The 16,735-nt window shown below is 38.5% G+C and overlaps 1 protein-coding gene across 2 annotated transcripts in view; it reads left to right on the forward strand.

Moving 5' to 3' along the window:
- The window catches only part of AATF (apoptosis antagonizing transcription factor), a 102,798-nt gene that overhangs the window by 62,414 nt on the left and 23,649 nt on the right, over positions 1 to 16,735 (forward strand). For both annotated transcript variants that reach the window (XM_028519987.2, XM_036033618.1), the window contains exons 9-10: positions 6,304 to 6,371; positions 8,224 to 8,304. In XM_028519987.2, the coding sequence (XP_028375788.1) occupies positions 6,304 to 6,371; positions 8,224 to 8,304 (149 nt within the window). The remainder of the gene's footprint in view (positions 1 to 6,303; positions 6,372 to 8,223; positions 8,305 to 16,735) is intronic.

A 16,735-nucleotide genomic window follows, 5' to 3' on the forward strand; every position in this document is an offset into this window, starting at 1 on the left:
AGGCAATGGTTTCTTAGATAGAACACCAAAAGCACAAATGACCAATGAGAAAAACTGGACTACATCAAAATTAAAAGCTTTTCTCCTGCAAATGATGCCATTAAGAAAGTGAAAAGATACCCCACAGAATGGGAGTTGATAAGGGACTGGTATCTGGAATATATAAGCTACTCTTACAACTCAATAATAAAGAGACAACCTAGTTAAAGAAGGGGCAAATCATCTGAACAGACATTCCTCCAGAGAAGATACACAAACAGCTAGTAAGCATAGGAAAGGTGTTCAGCCTCGAAAGTCAAAACCATAAGAAGATGAGATAATACTTTACACACACTAGGATGACTCACATCAGGGAGTCAGATAATTACAAGTACTGGCGAGGATGGAGAGAACTTGGACCTCTCAAATACTGCTGGGAATGTAAAGTTGTGTAGTTACTCTGGAAAACAGGCAGTTTCTCAAAGTTTTAAACATAGAGTAACTACATGACCTAGGAATTCCACTCCTAGATATAGATCCAAAAGAAATGAAAGCCTGTGTTTACACAAAAAAATTGTAATGAACATCCATAGCAGCATTATTCATGACAGCCATGGAGTGGAAACAACCAAAGTATTCCTCAACTGATGAGTGATTAAACAAAATGCAGAGTGTCCACAACATAGAATCTTACGCAGCCATAAAAAGGAGTGACGTACTGACACATGCTACAACATGGATGAGCCTTGAAAACATGTTAAGTGAAAGAAGCCAGTCCTAAAAGGCCATATGTTGCATGACCCCATTTATATGAAATGTCCAGAATGGGCGTGTCATGAAGAGAGCGATCATGGGTGGGTTGCGTGCTGGGGAACACTGGGGATGACAGCTAACAGGTATGGGGTGGGAATGGAAATGTGCAAAAATTAAATGTGGTGATGATGGCATAACTTTGAATTTAATAAAAAAAAACTAAATTACATACATTTCCAGTGGGTAACTTGTGTGGTAAGTGAATTTTATCTCAGAGCTGTCAACAATCATTTGGCATTATCTATAGCAAATCAAAATGAATGTCATTGGTATTATTTCCAGTGTATTGCCATGTTTAGAAAACAAAAATATTCCTGAGGGTTTTAATTAGTTATTTCCTCAATCCTCTTGCCCTTTTTCCCCACTGGAGGAATTGGAAATTTCTCAGTGTGAATTTGCAGACTGGGAAGACTTTTCAGAAACATATATACTCTTTTTCTGTGGGAATTATTAAGTCAATGCTGACAAATTCTTCTTGGATTTTCTACTACCTAAGAAATATTAATTGTATAATGCTATGGTGCTAAAGAGTCCCGGAAGTTAAAAACTTCCCATCCTTTTAGGCTTTTTCCTAACTTCTTGCATATTTTAAAATAATATATACTACTGTTGATTCATCAATTTTAGTCATTCATCAAATCATTTCTTGGCTTTTGGTAATAAGGCCCTACCTCTCCTATCCCCCCTCCACAGTCACAGTTTTGTGAAAACAAGTCAGCGTTTACACTGTTATGACTATATAAACATTGTTCACAAGTAGTACAGTATATTGTGATTACATTTCCTTTCAGATTTGTTTTTTCCTAGAGCTAACACTGCCTGTTTTTAAATGATTTGCTTAGTTTTCTATCTCTTGGTATTTTTTTCCCCCACTTACTCAAAATGCCTCGAGTATTTAAAATAACCTATCACTTTTCCCCTGGAGACCTTCCTTCTAGAGTTCTCTGGACTTGGTTCCTTTCTGGAGAGGCTGCTCCCTAGGCCACTGCCATCTGTAGTCTTGGGGCTTGCCTTAGCTTCTTTCCTGAGTTAGACCTGTTTCTTAACGTCTCCTTCTTTCTCTTTCTTGCTGTAAGCTCTCATTTTACTGAAGCACATCTTCCTGTGAAAGAGTGTGTGGAAAGTAAATTGTTGAGTCCTTGCATGTGTGAAATGTCTTTATGTAACTCTCATACTTGGCTAACACTTTGGCTGTGTATGGAATTTGAGGTTGAAAGTCATTTTCCTCAAAATTTTGAAGGCATTGCTCAGCTGTCCTATGCTATCTGCTATTGCTATTGAGATGTCTAATCTCATTTAGATTTTCATTCCTTAATAGGTAGGGCGACTGTCCAATTTATTGTGAAAACTGGGACACTTGAGGTGCTTGCCTGAAAGGATACGAGGACAACAGGCTGAAGCTGGGACTCTGGGGTAAACTAGGACACGCGGTCACCCTCTTTATACGTGACCTGTTTTTCCTCTAATCATTTAGGATCTTCTCTCTGTTTCTAGTGTTCCACATTTCATGATGATGTGTCTTGGGAAAAATCTTTTTTCATACATTGTACTAGATCTTTGTGGGCTCATTCCTGTCCTTCGATTTTGGGAAATTTTCGTTATTTTTTTAAACAATGGTCTCCCAGCCTTTGTTAGTCAGGCGCTTGACTAACTGGATTGTCTTCCAGGTTTTTTCTTCTCTCACAAGTAAGCATGGGGACGTTATATTTTTGCCTTTGTGTTTTAAATCTGAAATGCTTTTGTACATTTATCTTTCAGTCCTATTGAAATTTAAATTTTGCTGTGTTTAATTTCTTGTTTCACTTTTTGCTCAGTATTCTGTTCTTATGAAAGTGTATCTTCATTCATTTCTTTGAGGGTGTCATAAGTTTTTCCTTCCTTCTTTTCTTCCTTCCTTCCTTCCATCTATCCATCCATCCATCCATCCAAGGTTTCTTTTGGCCACTGCTCCTCACCCCTGACCCCACACTGCTTTCTTGGGCCCCCCCCTTTTCTTTCTATTTGTTTTGGTCTATGTCTGAAGCTTTCCTCAGATGCTGGTGATCCTTAACTGTCTCTTCATATTTAAGAGGAAGGCATTCAAAAGTGTCTCTGAAAACTGACCATAGGTTTTTGGCTTCTTTATAATTGTGCTGTGAACTCACCTCTTTGGTTAGAATATTCTCATATATCAGAACTAGGAAATTTCATTTTCTGGGGTGAACAGGGATCAGGCATGCAGTTTCTCCAGAAGAGATTTCTCTGCTTTCCTGGCTGGCAGTTTTATATATGGGTCCTAGCATTCTGTGTATAGGGAGTGGGAGGGAGGCAGAAGGTCCCAGAGATTATCATAGTGCCTTTCCATTGTACCTCACCCCAGCCTTCTATGCCTTGTATTTCTGAGTCTGGAGGTTTTTTCCAGAGCATAAAACTTCCTTTTTCTCCTGGTGAAAGGAGGTGGTAAGAGGGAGTTAGTCACTTGACTGTGTGGGATGATGGAGAAGGCCCAGTGTGGTTCGCCCCCACCTGCCTCCACCTTTCAGGGTAACTGCCATGGCAGGAGCCCATCCTCAGAGGGCTTCTGTGGGTCTGATGAGCTCCACCCTCACCTTTGTTCCCTCTGGGCACTTGAGTGATAACTTCCTTTTACTCCTCTGTCTCCTGTCTTTGAAAAATTTATGAAAATCTGCTCTCATTAGTTCTCCCTTTCTCTTCTTTCTTGTGGGTTAATACATTTATTTTATTCCTCTACTGTCTTTTAGAGGGCTTGAGAAGGGAGAAGAGATAAACTAATTGTTCAATCTGCCATTTTTAACTGATTCACGCATGATTTTTTTTTGTAGGCAAAGTATCATAAATACCGATTAGATGCTGTGTAGTACTTGCAGTGCAGTTAGTTTCTCGTGTATGTTGTTATGGGTTAAATAGGTTTTTGACCTGCAAACCTAGCTATATCTATGATTTTCCCCCAGAAGTAGAGAAACAAGCTTTTCTGAGTTGTCTCTCTGGAGGAGTTATAACAGGCTAGAACAAAAATATTTCATACATCTCTCCATTTTCTGAGTCACATGGAAAAATTACAAATATTGTGTCATCATTGTCAAAATGAATAGCCCCAATAACTGTAACCAAAATATGAATTTTAATGGAAAGTTTGTTCCTCAAGTTCAGCTATAAAAATTGAACGCTCAAGCTTCATTTCTTTTCTGCAACTTTTCTGAAAGCAGTTTTCCTAATCAAATTTAATCCCAGTGATAGTGGTAGCTATGGGAAATAGGAATAGCCATGGGAATAGTTTACTTGTGTTTTCTTGCTGCTTTATTATTCCCACTTTGCACACAACAGGATCTTCTCAAACACTGGACTGAATAAACTAGACTTAGCCAGACAGACCAAGAAAGCCATCTTCCTAATCACGAATGACTAAGAATAGCTGTGCAAGGCACTTGGGTAGTGGAAATGCAACCCAGAGTGTGTCAGGTACACGGAATGCTGGAAGGGAAATGCTACACTGACCTGGTGTCTGAATTACAGAGGCCACTGCAAGTGTAATGGATCCACTGCAGTTGTGTGGCTCCAATTCTCAGCCTCCGGGAAGGGCATATGGGGCTTTCTTCCAGAGGACCTCCCCTTTTGTGCTGGGGCAGCCTTCCATGAGCACTTGCTCCCAGTGGCCATGGCAGCCCTAGTCTCAAGGGATCAGAGATAATTAGGAAAACCAGGAACAGTTGTTGTAATCTCTTATGTGGCTGGAACAAGGTAAGGGCAGTGAGATGTGGGCATTCCATTATTTTTCTTCCTTTTCATTTTTTTCCTTCTCTTCTTTTTCTTCTTATTTATCTAAATTTTTTTTTTTTTTTATTGCTAACCTCTCCCCCTTCTCCCTCCCAACCTTGCTTTTGACAGCATATTGACTAGGGACCAGAAGCCCATTTTTGCTTAGCCTCCAGGGCAGCTGGGTACAGAGTAGCAGCGTTACATAGGTTTACTGTGTCGTATGTCTGTGTAACACTGGATTTGGATCTTGTATTTAGCTGCCAGAAGTGACTGTGATGAAGTAGGAGAGATAAACTGATAGATTGGCTGCCAGAAAGATGTTGGGAATCAATCAGATAAACAGGGTAGAGAAATAGCTTGCTGTTTTCTAGTGATAATAAACCAGTGGCCTCTGGTCCCTGCATTTTAAAACGTAATTGCTGTAGCAATAATGTCCAAAAAAAGCAAATGAAAAAACATCACAGGCGGTTTTTTAATTGCAATTGAGATATCCTTTTCCCTTTTGCAATAAAGATTCATCTTATATGGAAATTAATATTTTTATAAATTTGTTTTACTTCTTCCAGTGCCTACTTACCTAAACAAATGAAAATGAGAGCATGAACTACTTTCATAGGAATTTATTCCTCCTTCTCAATCCTCCCAAGATTTCAGCTGTTTAACTTGGTGAAATATCTGTATTGCTACCATGCCTTACCTACAAAACTATTACTTATTTTTGTGAAGAAAGAAGTTTTAAGATCAGACCAGTATTATTGACAGGTGATTAGCAGGAACTAGTTTATTTTGGTGTCTCCCCTTATATTTCTCTCAGAATATTTTTGGAATTTTAATCTCTATTGCTGTTTCCCTGCATACATATAGCACTTGCATAGGAGAGATGGTATGCAGTCTTACTACTGTAATTTAAAATTCCCCTCCTTTGGTGTTTAACTTTTAAATGTACCACTTCTCTTCACTTAGGACTTTCAGATCCAATGCAAATGCTAAGTCTGTGTGAAAGATACAGATTTAGATTTTGATCGCACGCAGTGGACTGCGCAGGATTAGGAGGAGAGGAGAGTGGAGAGTTCGAGTTCCCATGGAGTTAATTGTATGGGGTGCGAGACTAGTTCTGTGTTGTAGTTGCAGTGCACACACGTCTTTCTTTAGGTTCCCTCTTAAAATTATTCTGGCTGTGAATGTGTCAGTGTCATATAAGGTTAAATCACTTAATAGCAGGGTGGAGTATTAGCTGTGGAAAGCAAGAAAATGAAGTCCACACTTTTAATTATATATAATAAAGGCTTTTGCCTGAGGAAGACCTTCCTGACTGTTGGAGGTTATAGGTCAGAAGTTAACCATGTACCATTATCCTATTGGTGAGAGGCTGATGCATCTTCCCTTTTGCCACACAGCCCTCCCCACCTGACCTTTTAAAGATTCTCCATTGATATCGATGAGGTGGACAAAACTAATCATAAAAACAATGAAGGGAATGTTGCAGATTCATTGATCCATTTGAAATGAACTGCAGTACAATAAGTCTTCCAAATGGACTTCTATTCTCAGCGATTGCTATAGCCACCTTTTTAAAGATATATAAATATGAAGGGGTTAATGGGAATTCAGTCATGCTCTTGTTGCCGGGTTACTCCTTATTGACTGCAGTTTTAGAGGTGTCGCTATGCCATTCAGAATTCCTGCTGTGCCTTTTTAAAGTTAGTTGGTGCTGGGAGAGGATAAATAAATCAGCTGCTTTCCTTTTTCTCCTAGCTCCTTCGAGAACTCATAGAACGGAAGACCAGCTCATTGGATCCCAATGATCAGGTGGCCATGGGAAGGTAATTTAGATGAGGCTTTGTATCTATGCAAGCAGCTGATGTAATTGTTTCTCCCTTTGATTCCCCTTAATTCTGCTTCCAAAGCAATAATTGGCCCTATCATTGTAAAAGTTGAGTAAGGTTATAAGAGCTAGAAAGACAAAGTGATGGAAACACTAATTGTTTACCCTATACTGCCTTAAGTGCAGTTTGAGTAAGAGGTTGTAAAACACCTATATGTGCATTGTGCCAGGGTTTGTTTTTCAAAGCCCTTGTTATGCTCTGTGCTCTCTGGTTTGGGTTGTGATTGTATCTGTGTCCATCTCTGACCAGAGGGTGAAAAGCCACCCCAAATGTGTGCTCTCAGCTGTCAGATGTAGCACTTCACAACAGGTTCCCGCACATAGTCAGGTCTGCTTTGTCAGAGTCTGCCCTAATTTAGACCTCCACCCCTTCCGTAAAAGCTGCAGCACAATTAGAAATGGAACGTGGAAGCATTACCCACATGTCAGGGCAGAATGTAAAGTAGCGAAGGTAGGCTCTTGTGTGTGCGCTTCATCCTGTGGTTGGAAAATAAAAAGGACGTTTAGAGTACTACCTAATGAATAGTGTACATTTAAATGGCCATGAGCCATAATTTGCAAAAGCACAAAAGGAAACAAAAGCTTCAAGTGCCAGAATGGGATTCTGTGCAGAGAAGCATTTGGAGAATGCAATGAAAAATTTGTGTTGATGAAATAATTTTATTTGAGTAAAACATTATTTGAATTTTAGGATAGGATGTTGTTGGTATTTTGTGTCTCTCTGGGATGTTATAGAGCGCTCTCTATAAATTTAATGTGTTCACTATAAATTTAATGTGATAGAGCAAATTGTATTTAAGTGGTGATTATATTGTACATTTATCTCACTTTACAATAAAATAGATTATGGTAATTAAGATTATATTAAGATTACGGTAATTGGATTTCCCTAGATTTTTTTTCTGATGTTGCGTTTTCATTGTATAAATCAGGTAAGATGACCAGCTGCTACTGTTTCTCCCTCTTCTTCATTTTTCACATTTGTTATAAGAGCAGTTTTTGAAGATTTTCTTAGCCCAGTATCTTTTATTTCAAAAATTAATTTCTTTTAATCTGAAGTGACTGTAGAATATGTGAATCTTGTTTGGATCTTGACTCAAACAAACCAACTGCAAAATTGAGACAATCAGGAAACTTGAAGACTGACCGACTGTGTGATAGTGAAGAATTATTGTTACCCTTTTCTGGGTGTGACAGAGGTGCTGACCCTACATTGAAGGGAGGGGAGGAGAGCCCTTGCCCTGTAGCAACACATTCTGAAATATGACAGAGTAAATGAAAATATAAATAAAATGACTGTAAAACTGGTGTCAGTAGTGGATAATTATTTTAAAATTATCAAAAATTGGAAAGCACAAGAAAAAGCAGTTGGGTATTAATGGAGGCTAAATTAGACATAAGGAATTCATGTGTTTAAACCACACAGCGTTTGCAATATTAGTAATAGAACTTGCTGCACAGCTAAAACATTAAAAGCAAACCCAAGCAGCTGTACTCTGATGGGTTTTTCTACAGACTGGTAGATTTAGTGCTTGTCACAGCAACTGCAAATGCTAAGGAGCATTGTTAACCAAATTTGCTGTAGAATTTCCCAGCTGCCATTTGTTTTTTCACCATTGCACAAATCCTCCTCAATTGATTAGTCGCTTTGGCCCCAGACTATCTTGAGAACTTGATGTAGGTTGATGATTTCTTTCTGCAGGGTTGTTAGTGGGAAAAATTCCAATTTGTCAATATGTATAACTATTTCCGTTAGTGATGATGCATAACATAGCTTGTGACTTTCCCAGGCAGTGGCTTGCAATCCAGAAGTTACGAAGCAAAATCCACAAGAAAGTCGATAGGAAAGCCAGCAAAGGAAGGAAACTTCGGTGAGTTACTTTTTAGAAAAATTTTTAACATGTTATGTTCATATCTCTCTTCCCTTGCATTATGTCATTTTCTATCCTTTCTGAGAATTCTCTTTTTAAGGATCAGAAAAATAATTGAAACAATATTTGAGACTTTTGTGACTCAGTTTTCCTTACTGTAAAATGGAAATATGATTTTAGGGTTTGTGGGTTTGTTGTTGTTGTTGTTCTGCTGTTGTAAATGGGTAGGTTATGTAATACCTGCATTTCTCTGAAAGAGAAATAATAAGTAAACAAGACAAGATAGTTGAAAGTGTCTTAGCTTTAAAAAGTGATTTCTATAGTCCTGGCTGGTGTGGCTCAGTAGATTGAGTGCTGACCTGTGAACCAGTTCAGGGCACATGCCTGGGTTGCTGGCCAGGTTCCCTGTAGGGGGTACGCAAGAGGCAAACCACACATTGATGTTTCTCTCCCTCTCTTTCTCCCTTCCTTTTCCTCTCTAAAAATAAATAAATCTTTAAAAAAATTTTTAAGAAGCAATTTCTATATAAAAATATACAAACTTTATTTTGGAGTCTTATTTAGAATAGGATCATATTAGTTCACTTTCATGATGCTGTATGTGTACACAGTATGCTAAAAAGATATAAAGATTTCAGAGAATGTTAACAATGTGCTTAAATAAGATGAGAAATAGAATTTTTATGAGAAAACCCAGAAATATCTGACTATAGGAAAACCCTCAACCCTGTGATCTCTTTAAGAAGTCTTATAAATATGCAGATAAGAAAGGTATGAGAATAGGAGTAACATTTCTATGCTTTTAGACTTAGTTTCCTTGTAACTATATATATATTACATAATATCATTCACACAAAGCCTCCTTATCACAGAAACTACTTGTAATTCAGGTGCACATTGAAAAAAATTTTGAACTCATTGTGTTAGGCAGGTAGCTAATCCCACATCCTTATTAGAGCCTGCCTGTCATTAAATTCCCTTTGGACAAATGCGGATCTATCTCATTTTTAAATATCTTCAGAGAAGCAGATTTCACAACTACTTCAGTGAACCTTTTTGAGTATTTAACAAAACTCATCAGCAAGTGCTTCTCTTTAACTTTTTCAGTTAATTTAAGTAAAATTTCAGGTATTGAAATTTTCAAGTCTTCATACTTCTCCAGGTTCATTGTAGTGTAGTGGTTAAGAGCATGTACTTGAGAGCCAGACTGCCAGAGTTTGAATCCCAGCTTTGACATCATCTGGTCGTTACTTTGGGCAAGACCCTTAAACTCTCGATGTAGTGTTGTCATCTGTAAAATAGGGATGATAGCAGCACAGGCTGGTAGGGTTGCTGTGAAGATTAAGAGAGTAAGTGTATGTATGTGCAGCTCTTAGAACAGTGCTAGGGAGGCAGTGAGCACTATGTAAGTATTTGTTATTATTATTATCCTACTGTTATTCCAAAACTGGGTCTGTCTCCTGCTCTGGTGTTCATTTACTTGCTTGTTCACATGCATGACTCTTTTGTACCTGTCTCTTCTACACTCTCCACTCCTGTATGGACTTTATAATTGGCCAAGCTTAGTGTTTAATATTGAGATCAGGTGTTCTTTTTTTCTCTAATACAGTGCTTTAAAAATTATCACTTATGCAATGCATGTTCTCTAGAGGGAGGAGCCCAGGATTTCAAGTTAGAAGATTTGAGTTCAAATCCTGTCTTTCTCTGGCTATATAATTTTGTTTTTTTTTTTTAATTCTCTGGGCCTCACTTTTCTCATTTATTAAGTGGAGATAATAATCACTACTTTATAGATGTGGTTTGAGGATTTAAATAATGTGTAAATGTCTGGTGCATAGTAAGCATTGGAAAGTGTTAGTGTCTTTGGTTTTGCTTGTGTTTATCTACTGGGGGCACTGTCGCAAATGAATGCCCTTCAGAAGAACTGAGAGAGGAAAATATGTCTTCTCTACATATTGCACTGGTACGAATTTTAAACCTATTGGGACAAGTAGCTATAGCTGAGTGCCCCTTGAGAGCAAGAATCATGGTCCTTTATCCTTTAAGACAGTCCCAATCTTATTATCTATTACAGTGCCTTGCAGACTATTAGTCAGCCAGAAAATATTTTGGGGTGATTATGACAATAAAATGAACATGCTCACCAGGTAATGAGAGGTGGCTGTAAGTCTAAGCATAACACAGATTATGAAATCTGGACGAGGGCTGGAGAGGGGAGCATGACAAATAACTTAGGAGAACTACGGGTCTGTTGTTTCTCAAATCAAAATAAATTTATCAGAGTTGTTATTTATTACCTTAAAATTTGAAAAAAACCCAGGATTTTCTTTTAATAGCAATGCTTTTCTTATACTTATTTGCTAAACCTCATTAAACTCTTTGGTTAGAGGTATGTGTCACTGTATTTATACACTTCTGGTTTTGTTTTAGTTGTAAGAGTTTATGTATTTAATTTTAGAGAGAGGGAAAGGGAAGGAGAAAGAGAGGGAGAGAAATACTGAGGTGAGAGAGAAACATGGATCGGTTGCCTCTTGTATGTGCCCCATCTGGGGACCAAACCCACAACCTTTTGGTGTACGAGATGGTGCTCCATCCAGCTGAGCCACAGTGGTCAGGACTGCACTTCTGTTTTTGCAGCATTTTGGTAGTAGCTGAGATTTTAAATACCCATAAATCCAAAGGCATCTGAAATTTCATTCTGTCAACAAGCAAGTAGGAGATAGACATTCTAATTAAACAGGGCTAAATATTAAAATATATGAAGTGCTCTGGCTGGTGTGGTTCAGTGGATTGAGTGCCAGCCTACAAACCGAAGGGTCACCGGTTCAATTCCCCGGTCTAGGGTGCATGCCTGGGTTGCAGGCCAGGTTCCCCAGTGGGGGGCATGCAAGAGGCAACCACACATTGATGTTTCTCTCCCTTTTTCCTTCCCTTCTCTTCTCTAAAAATAAATAAATAAAATCTTTTTTAAAAAGTGGTTTATCAAAATATAAAAGCGTTCCTCCTATGGTTCTTAGGAGCCGCATTGGGACCTTGGTAAGACCCATTCTGCCCTCGAGGAGCAAAAAGCCTGCTGTCTGGAGAGGAGGCAGACGATGAGCCAATTAGTAATACTGTGGGAAGTGCTGCGGTAGACGCCATCCTGCGGTAGGGGTTACCCGACTCTCCCTGGGGGAACGCAGACTGCTCAGGAAGAGCATTCTGCACCTTTCTGTAAGGTGCAACACCCACACTTCACGTGGGGCAGAGTAGGAACAGTTAGTCCAGTGAAAAGCCAAAAAAGAATAACATTTGCAAAACTGCATCTTGAGAGTATAGACATGGCCATTTTGGGAACTCCAATTAACCTGTTTGGGCAGAGACTTCAAGTGAATGTGGAGCAGGCGATGAGGCTGTATGAGCCGTGAGTGCTAGATCACAGCCGTGCTAAGACTTCTGGACTTTATCTGCAGACTGTAGTCAGTCACGTAAGATTTTAGGCCGAGGAGTGCTGTTATCACATTTGGTTGCATTTTAGAAAGATGTAAGGAGGTAAAGGAAGGTGAGGGTTAGAGCTGACTCTCAAGAGGTTCAGAGGGAACAAGGTAGATTGTGGGTGGTATATTTTTCACTGGTATGTATTAAAAGAGCCTGCAAGAAGGAAATCAATTTTTTGTTTTGAGGGAGAGTAGATTCAGTATTTCAATATGCTGACTTTGACACAACTTTGAGAGAGAGATTTTTTGGTTCAAGAGAAGGATGTGGGTATTGTATTAATAGTAGTTCCTCCTTATCCATGGTTTCATTTTCCACAGTCCATGGCCTGAAAATATTAAATGAAAATCTTTAGAAATAAACAATTCGTAAGTTTAAGATAGTGTGCTGTTTGTGAAGTGTGATGAAATCCACACCCCCATCACACCCCACCTCACCTGAGGGACGTGAGTTGTCCCTTTGTCCCGCCGTATGGGCTGCCCTCCTGTCACTCAGTAGCCATCACGGTTACAGGTCAGTGATGAGACTGACAGAGAGAGCACATTCACGTAACTTTTATTACGCTATGTTGTTATAATCATTATATTTTTAGTTATTGTTGCTAATCTCTTACTGTGCCTAATTTATAAATTAAACTTTGTCATAGTTGTGTCTGTATAGGGAAAAGCATAGTATATGTAGGGTGGAGTATTATCTGTGGTTTCAGGCATCTACGGGTGTCTTGAACATACCCCTTATGGTTAGGGGGTGACTACTGTGTAGTTGATAGTTTGGAAACAATTTAATTGCTGTTTTCAAGGAGTATATAGGATGACAAGAGTACAATGCCCAGGAATGTGATAGAGTAAGAGGAGCCCATAAAGAATGCTGGCGGGGCGGGGGGCGGGGCAGGCAGGAAAGAGTGATGCAGTGAAGGCAGAGAATGCTTAATAGGGGTTTAAAGTGCTCGATGTCCCAGAGAAATCAAGTCAGGAAGGGATGTTTTCATTTGTCATCACATTTCTCCACATGAGGTGCTGCTGGGTTACTGTGGAAGTTTAGAAACCAAAAACTAAAGGACTTTCCATACTGCGAAAGCCCTTTAGAATTTCTACTTAAACTTTCACTATCTTGATTGGTTTGTCTCATAAAAGCCTTTTGGAATACAGTTGATGTGCCATCAAAAGGTCATGTGCACTTTGGCTGATGTGGCTCAGTGAATTCAGTGCCAGCCTGTGAACCAGAGGGTCGCCAGTTCAATTCCCAGTCAGGGCACATGCCTGAGTTGCAGGCCAGGTCCCCGGTGCAGGGGGCTGTACGAGAGACAACCACACATTGATGTTTCTCTCTCTCACTTTCTCCCTCCCTTCCCCTCTCTCTAAAAATAATAAAATCTTTAAAAGATAGTATTATAATTTATGGTTTAGTTAATAGTATTATACTGATATTAATGTCCCAAGTATGACAAGTACACTATATTTAGGTAAATTATTAACCTTAGAAGAAGTTGGGTGAGATTAAACATGAATCTCTGTACTATATATGCAACTTTTCTATAAGTATAAAATTATTGCAAAATAAAAAGTGAAAAGAAAAGTAATGAATACGGTCGTGGTTTGTTTCTCAGTTTTGTCATCTGTATTCATATGGCTCTTTGTGACCATAAAAGTGAAGGATATGGTCAGGGCCAGAGAATGACCTTTATTAGTAGCAGCAGTGATGACTGACGTTTATAAAGCTCTCACTGTTGGGCCCTTCAGGGACAGACAGAGTGCAGGCTGTGATGCCAAACTATCTCGGTTTGAAATCTGTCTCTTCCACTTACTGGCCTTGAGACCTTGGGCAGGTTGCTTTATATCTCTGTCCTGCAATTTCCTCATCTGTAAGGAATGAAGTAAAAGTCACATCTCATAGGTTGTTATATAGATTAAGTGAGCTAATTCATGTAGAGTGGTGAAAGGGAATAACGCACTCAGTATTACAGAACTAGTTAGTAGCAAACAGGCATGTGACCTCATTGGTCTGATTCCAGAGCCCACACGTCTAACCTCTGGCGGTTGAGTTGTTTCTCTCAGCAGGACCAGTTGGCTTCTGCAGGCACCAAAATGGCATCCGGGCTACATTAGCACTCCGCCCTGGAGGATTAAACCAAGTGGCCCAGGCTAGATGAGAATATTACGAATACTTCCTTAAATTGGACCTCAAGAAGAGCTGGCAGAGTATACTAGCTATCATCGCTGATACTAGGTTCCACCACCGAGCAGGTTCTGCTCTGTGTTTGTGATAGGGTTGGAAAGATAAGCTTTCCAGAAATTTTGTAGTCAAATGAACATTACACTGTGGAAATATTAGTTGAAATGATAACAGGTCAGTGGCCTCAGGCTGATCAGACTAGACATGGCAACTTGCTTGTTGGACACTAGAAAATAATTTATAAAAAAAGAATATTTTGATTTTTAGGAATAATTATAATTACTGATTTTTTACATAGTATTTTACACCACAGTATATATAAGTAGATTTCACTGTGATTTAATCAGAACTTGTAATGTATATTAATTAAACTTTCAGGTCTTTAGTAACGAGATGTCTTACTGTGTTTGTCTAGTCTTCTGCAACAAAATTACATTAATCTTTTCTTAGTATGGTTGGTAAAAGGTGTTTTAATACTAAAACATGCATTCATCCTCAGCAGAACTGAGATTAGATGAAATGCATTGCACTACATGCACATTACTAAATTGTCTTTAATCCAATTACTTCTTAAAGCCTGCCTTTCTTTCCTCATGCAGTTAATAGTTATTGAATATATTGTATTACAATGTAAGGCATTCCACAGAACAGTGCCATCCAATAAAAACATGTATTACCTGTGTAATCTTTAATGTTCTAGTAGCCACATTGAAAAACTAAAAAGAAATAGGTGAATGAAATTTTAATGTTTCATTTAACCCAATGTATCACAAATATCATTTTAATGAGTTATTATTTTAAAAAATTATTAATGACATAGTTCCATTATTTGCTGTCCCAAGTCATCAAAATCTGGTGTGTATCTTCAAATTATAGAACATCTAAGTTCAGATAAGCCACAGTTCAGGTGGTCAATAGCCACAGCTGGCCAGTGGCTAACACAACTGTAGAGTTAGTTCATCGTCTTTGTCCAGAAAGTGAATTAAACCTGTCTTTGGACCCAGCCAAGAACAGGATTCATTTTTCAGATGGACACCAAAGTTTGGTGAAACCTAAAGACACAGTGGAACTTCGGTTCTTAAACTAAAATCATTCCAAAAAGCTGTTCAAAAAGCGATTTGTTGAAAAACCGAATCTCCTTTGTTTGCCCCCGAGAGGTGCATGACTGGATACTGGCATCAACATGAAAGGGTTGTCAGGTGGGGAGTCGAGACCCAAAGTTCTGTGAGACACTCAGGGCATTTTTTCCACGGACAGTTTGGTCGAGAACCAAGCTGTTCGAAAACCAAGACATTCAAGAACAAATGTTTGATGGTGTTAAAATACATCTAACAGTATTTGTGTTTTATACTTATATAAAAAGGTTAGGTAAGTATACTCTCGCATGTTAACATAACCTTTGGGAGGGTTTTGACTCAGGTTTTTTAGTTTTAATTGTGTATGCCTTTCAGTTCAGCAGCTTCACACCTCACTGTTTATCCCGTAGAATACTCGAACAAACATGCAGTGCTTTATGCAGAACTACCTGTACTTCACTGTTTGTTTTTAAAGGGGTGCAGTCTATGTAAATGCCCATCAATAAGAAATGCAATAAATTATAATATATTGACACAATGGGATATTTTGCAACTATGAAAAGAATAGACCATAACATATGGTGCAGTGGAAAAAGCTCAATACAGAATATTAACTATATTGCAATCTCATTTTTATGTGGAAAATATATTGTTTATACTTGTCTTATATATGGAAAATACTTCAGCCAGAGTTAATAGTTTTAACTGACAGTGATTATTTCTGCGGGCTAGGACTACAAAGGACTTGTCAGTTCTCCATACATTTCTGTATTTGGATTTTTTTTTAAAGAATTATTATTTTTTGTAAGTAAGAGATAATAGACACTTTAAAAAACAAGCATGGGCTTTTGTTTTTGCATTTTTTAAAAAGTGAAGAATTGGCCCTGGCCGATATGGTTCGGTGGCTTGGGCGCTGGACTGTGAAGAGAAAGGTCGCTGGTTCGATTCCCAGTCAGGGTGCATGCCTGGGCTGCAGGCCCAGTCCCCAGTGAGGGGTGTGCAAGAGGCAACCACACATTGATGTTTCTCTCCTTCCCTTTCTCCCTCCCTTCCCCTCTCTCTAAAAATAAATAAGTAAAATCTTTCAAAAAAAAAGTGAAGAATTGGAAGCAATATAAATGTTCAAAATAAGAAAATATATTATGCTACTTTCACTCGTGGAAGTATATACAACTATTCAGATATTGGTTTGGGACAGTGCTTACAATGCTGAGTGGGAAAAGAGGATGCAGAGTCGCCTGTGTACCACAGACAGGGTCACTGTGCCAAACACACATGACTAACCAAAAGGTTAACAAGTGTTTTTAGGTGGAGGGGTTATGTGAGTTTTGTGTGTGCTTTGTCGGTTTGTTTTCCAGATTTTCTATAATGAATTTATACTTTTCTGTTACTTTATAATGAAGAAAATCTCATCACTATTATTCTTGTAAAATTCATTTGTTGAGAAAAAGATTTGGGAGGCTTAGCTGTGGGTGATACAGTAGAGAATCAAATCTTGGTATGTGTAAAAATGTTTTTAAAACTGTTAAAACATAGTGTACATGAAAATATTTATCATTTTTTTGTGTGTGTGTAGTGTTTCGCCCATCCAGTATTTTTTGGTTAAAATTTTATAATGTGCATACTGTCATACAGCCTCTTCTATTATAGTGAACAGAAAAGGGGGAGTTTCTTTGAATTCTCTTTGGCATAATTTGGTCTGAATAAGG

Source organism: Phyllostomus discolor, chromosome 8, assembly GCF_004126475.2.
Source record: "Phyllostomus discolor isolate MPI-MPIP mPhyDis1 chromosome 8, mPhyDis1.pri.v3, whole genome shotgun sequence".
Lineage (NCBI taxonomy): Eukaryota > Metazoa > Chordata > Mammalia > Chiroptera > Phyllostomidae > Phyllostomus > Phyllostomus discolor.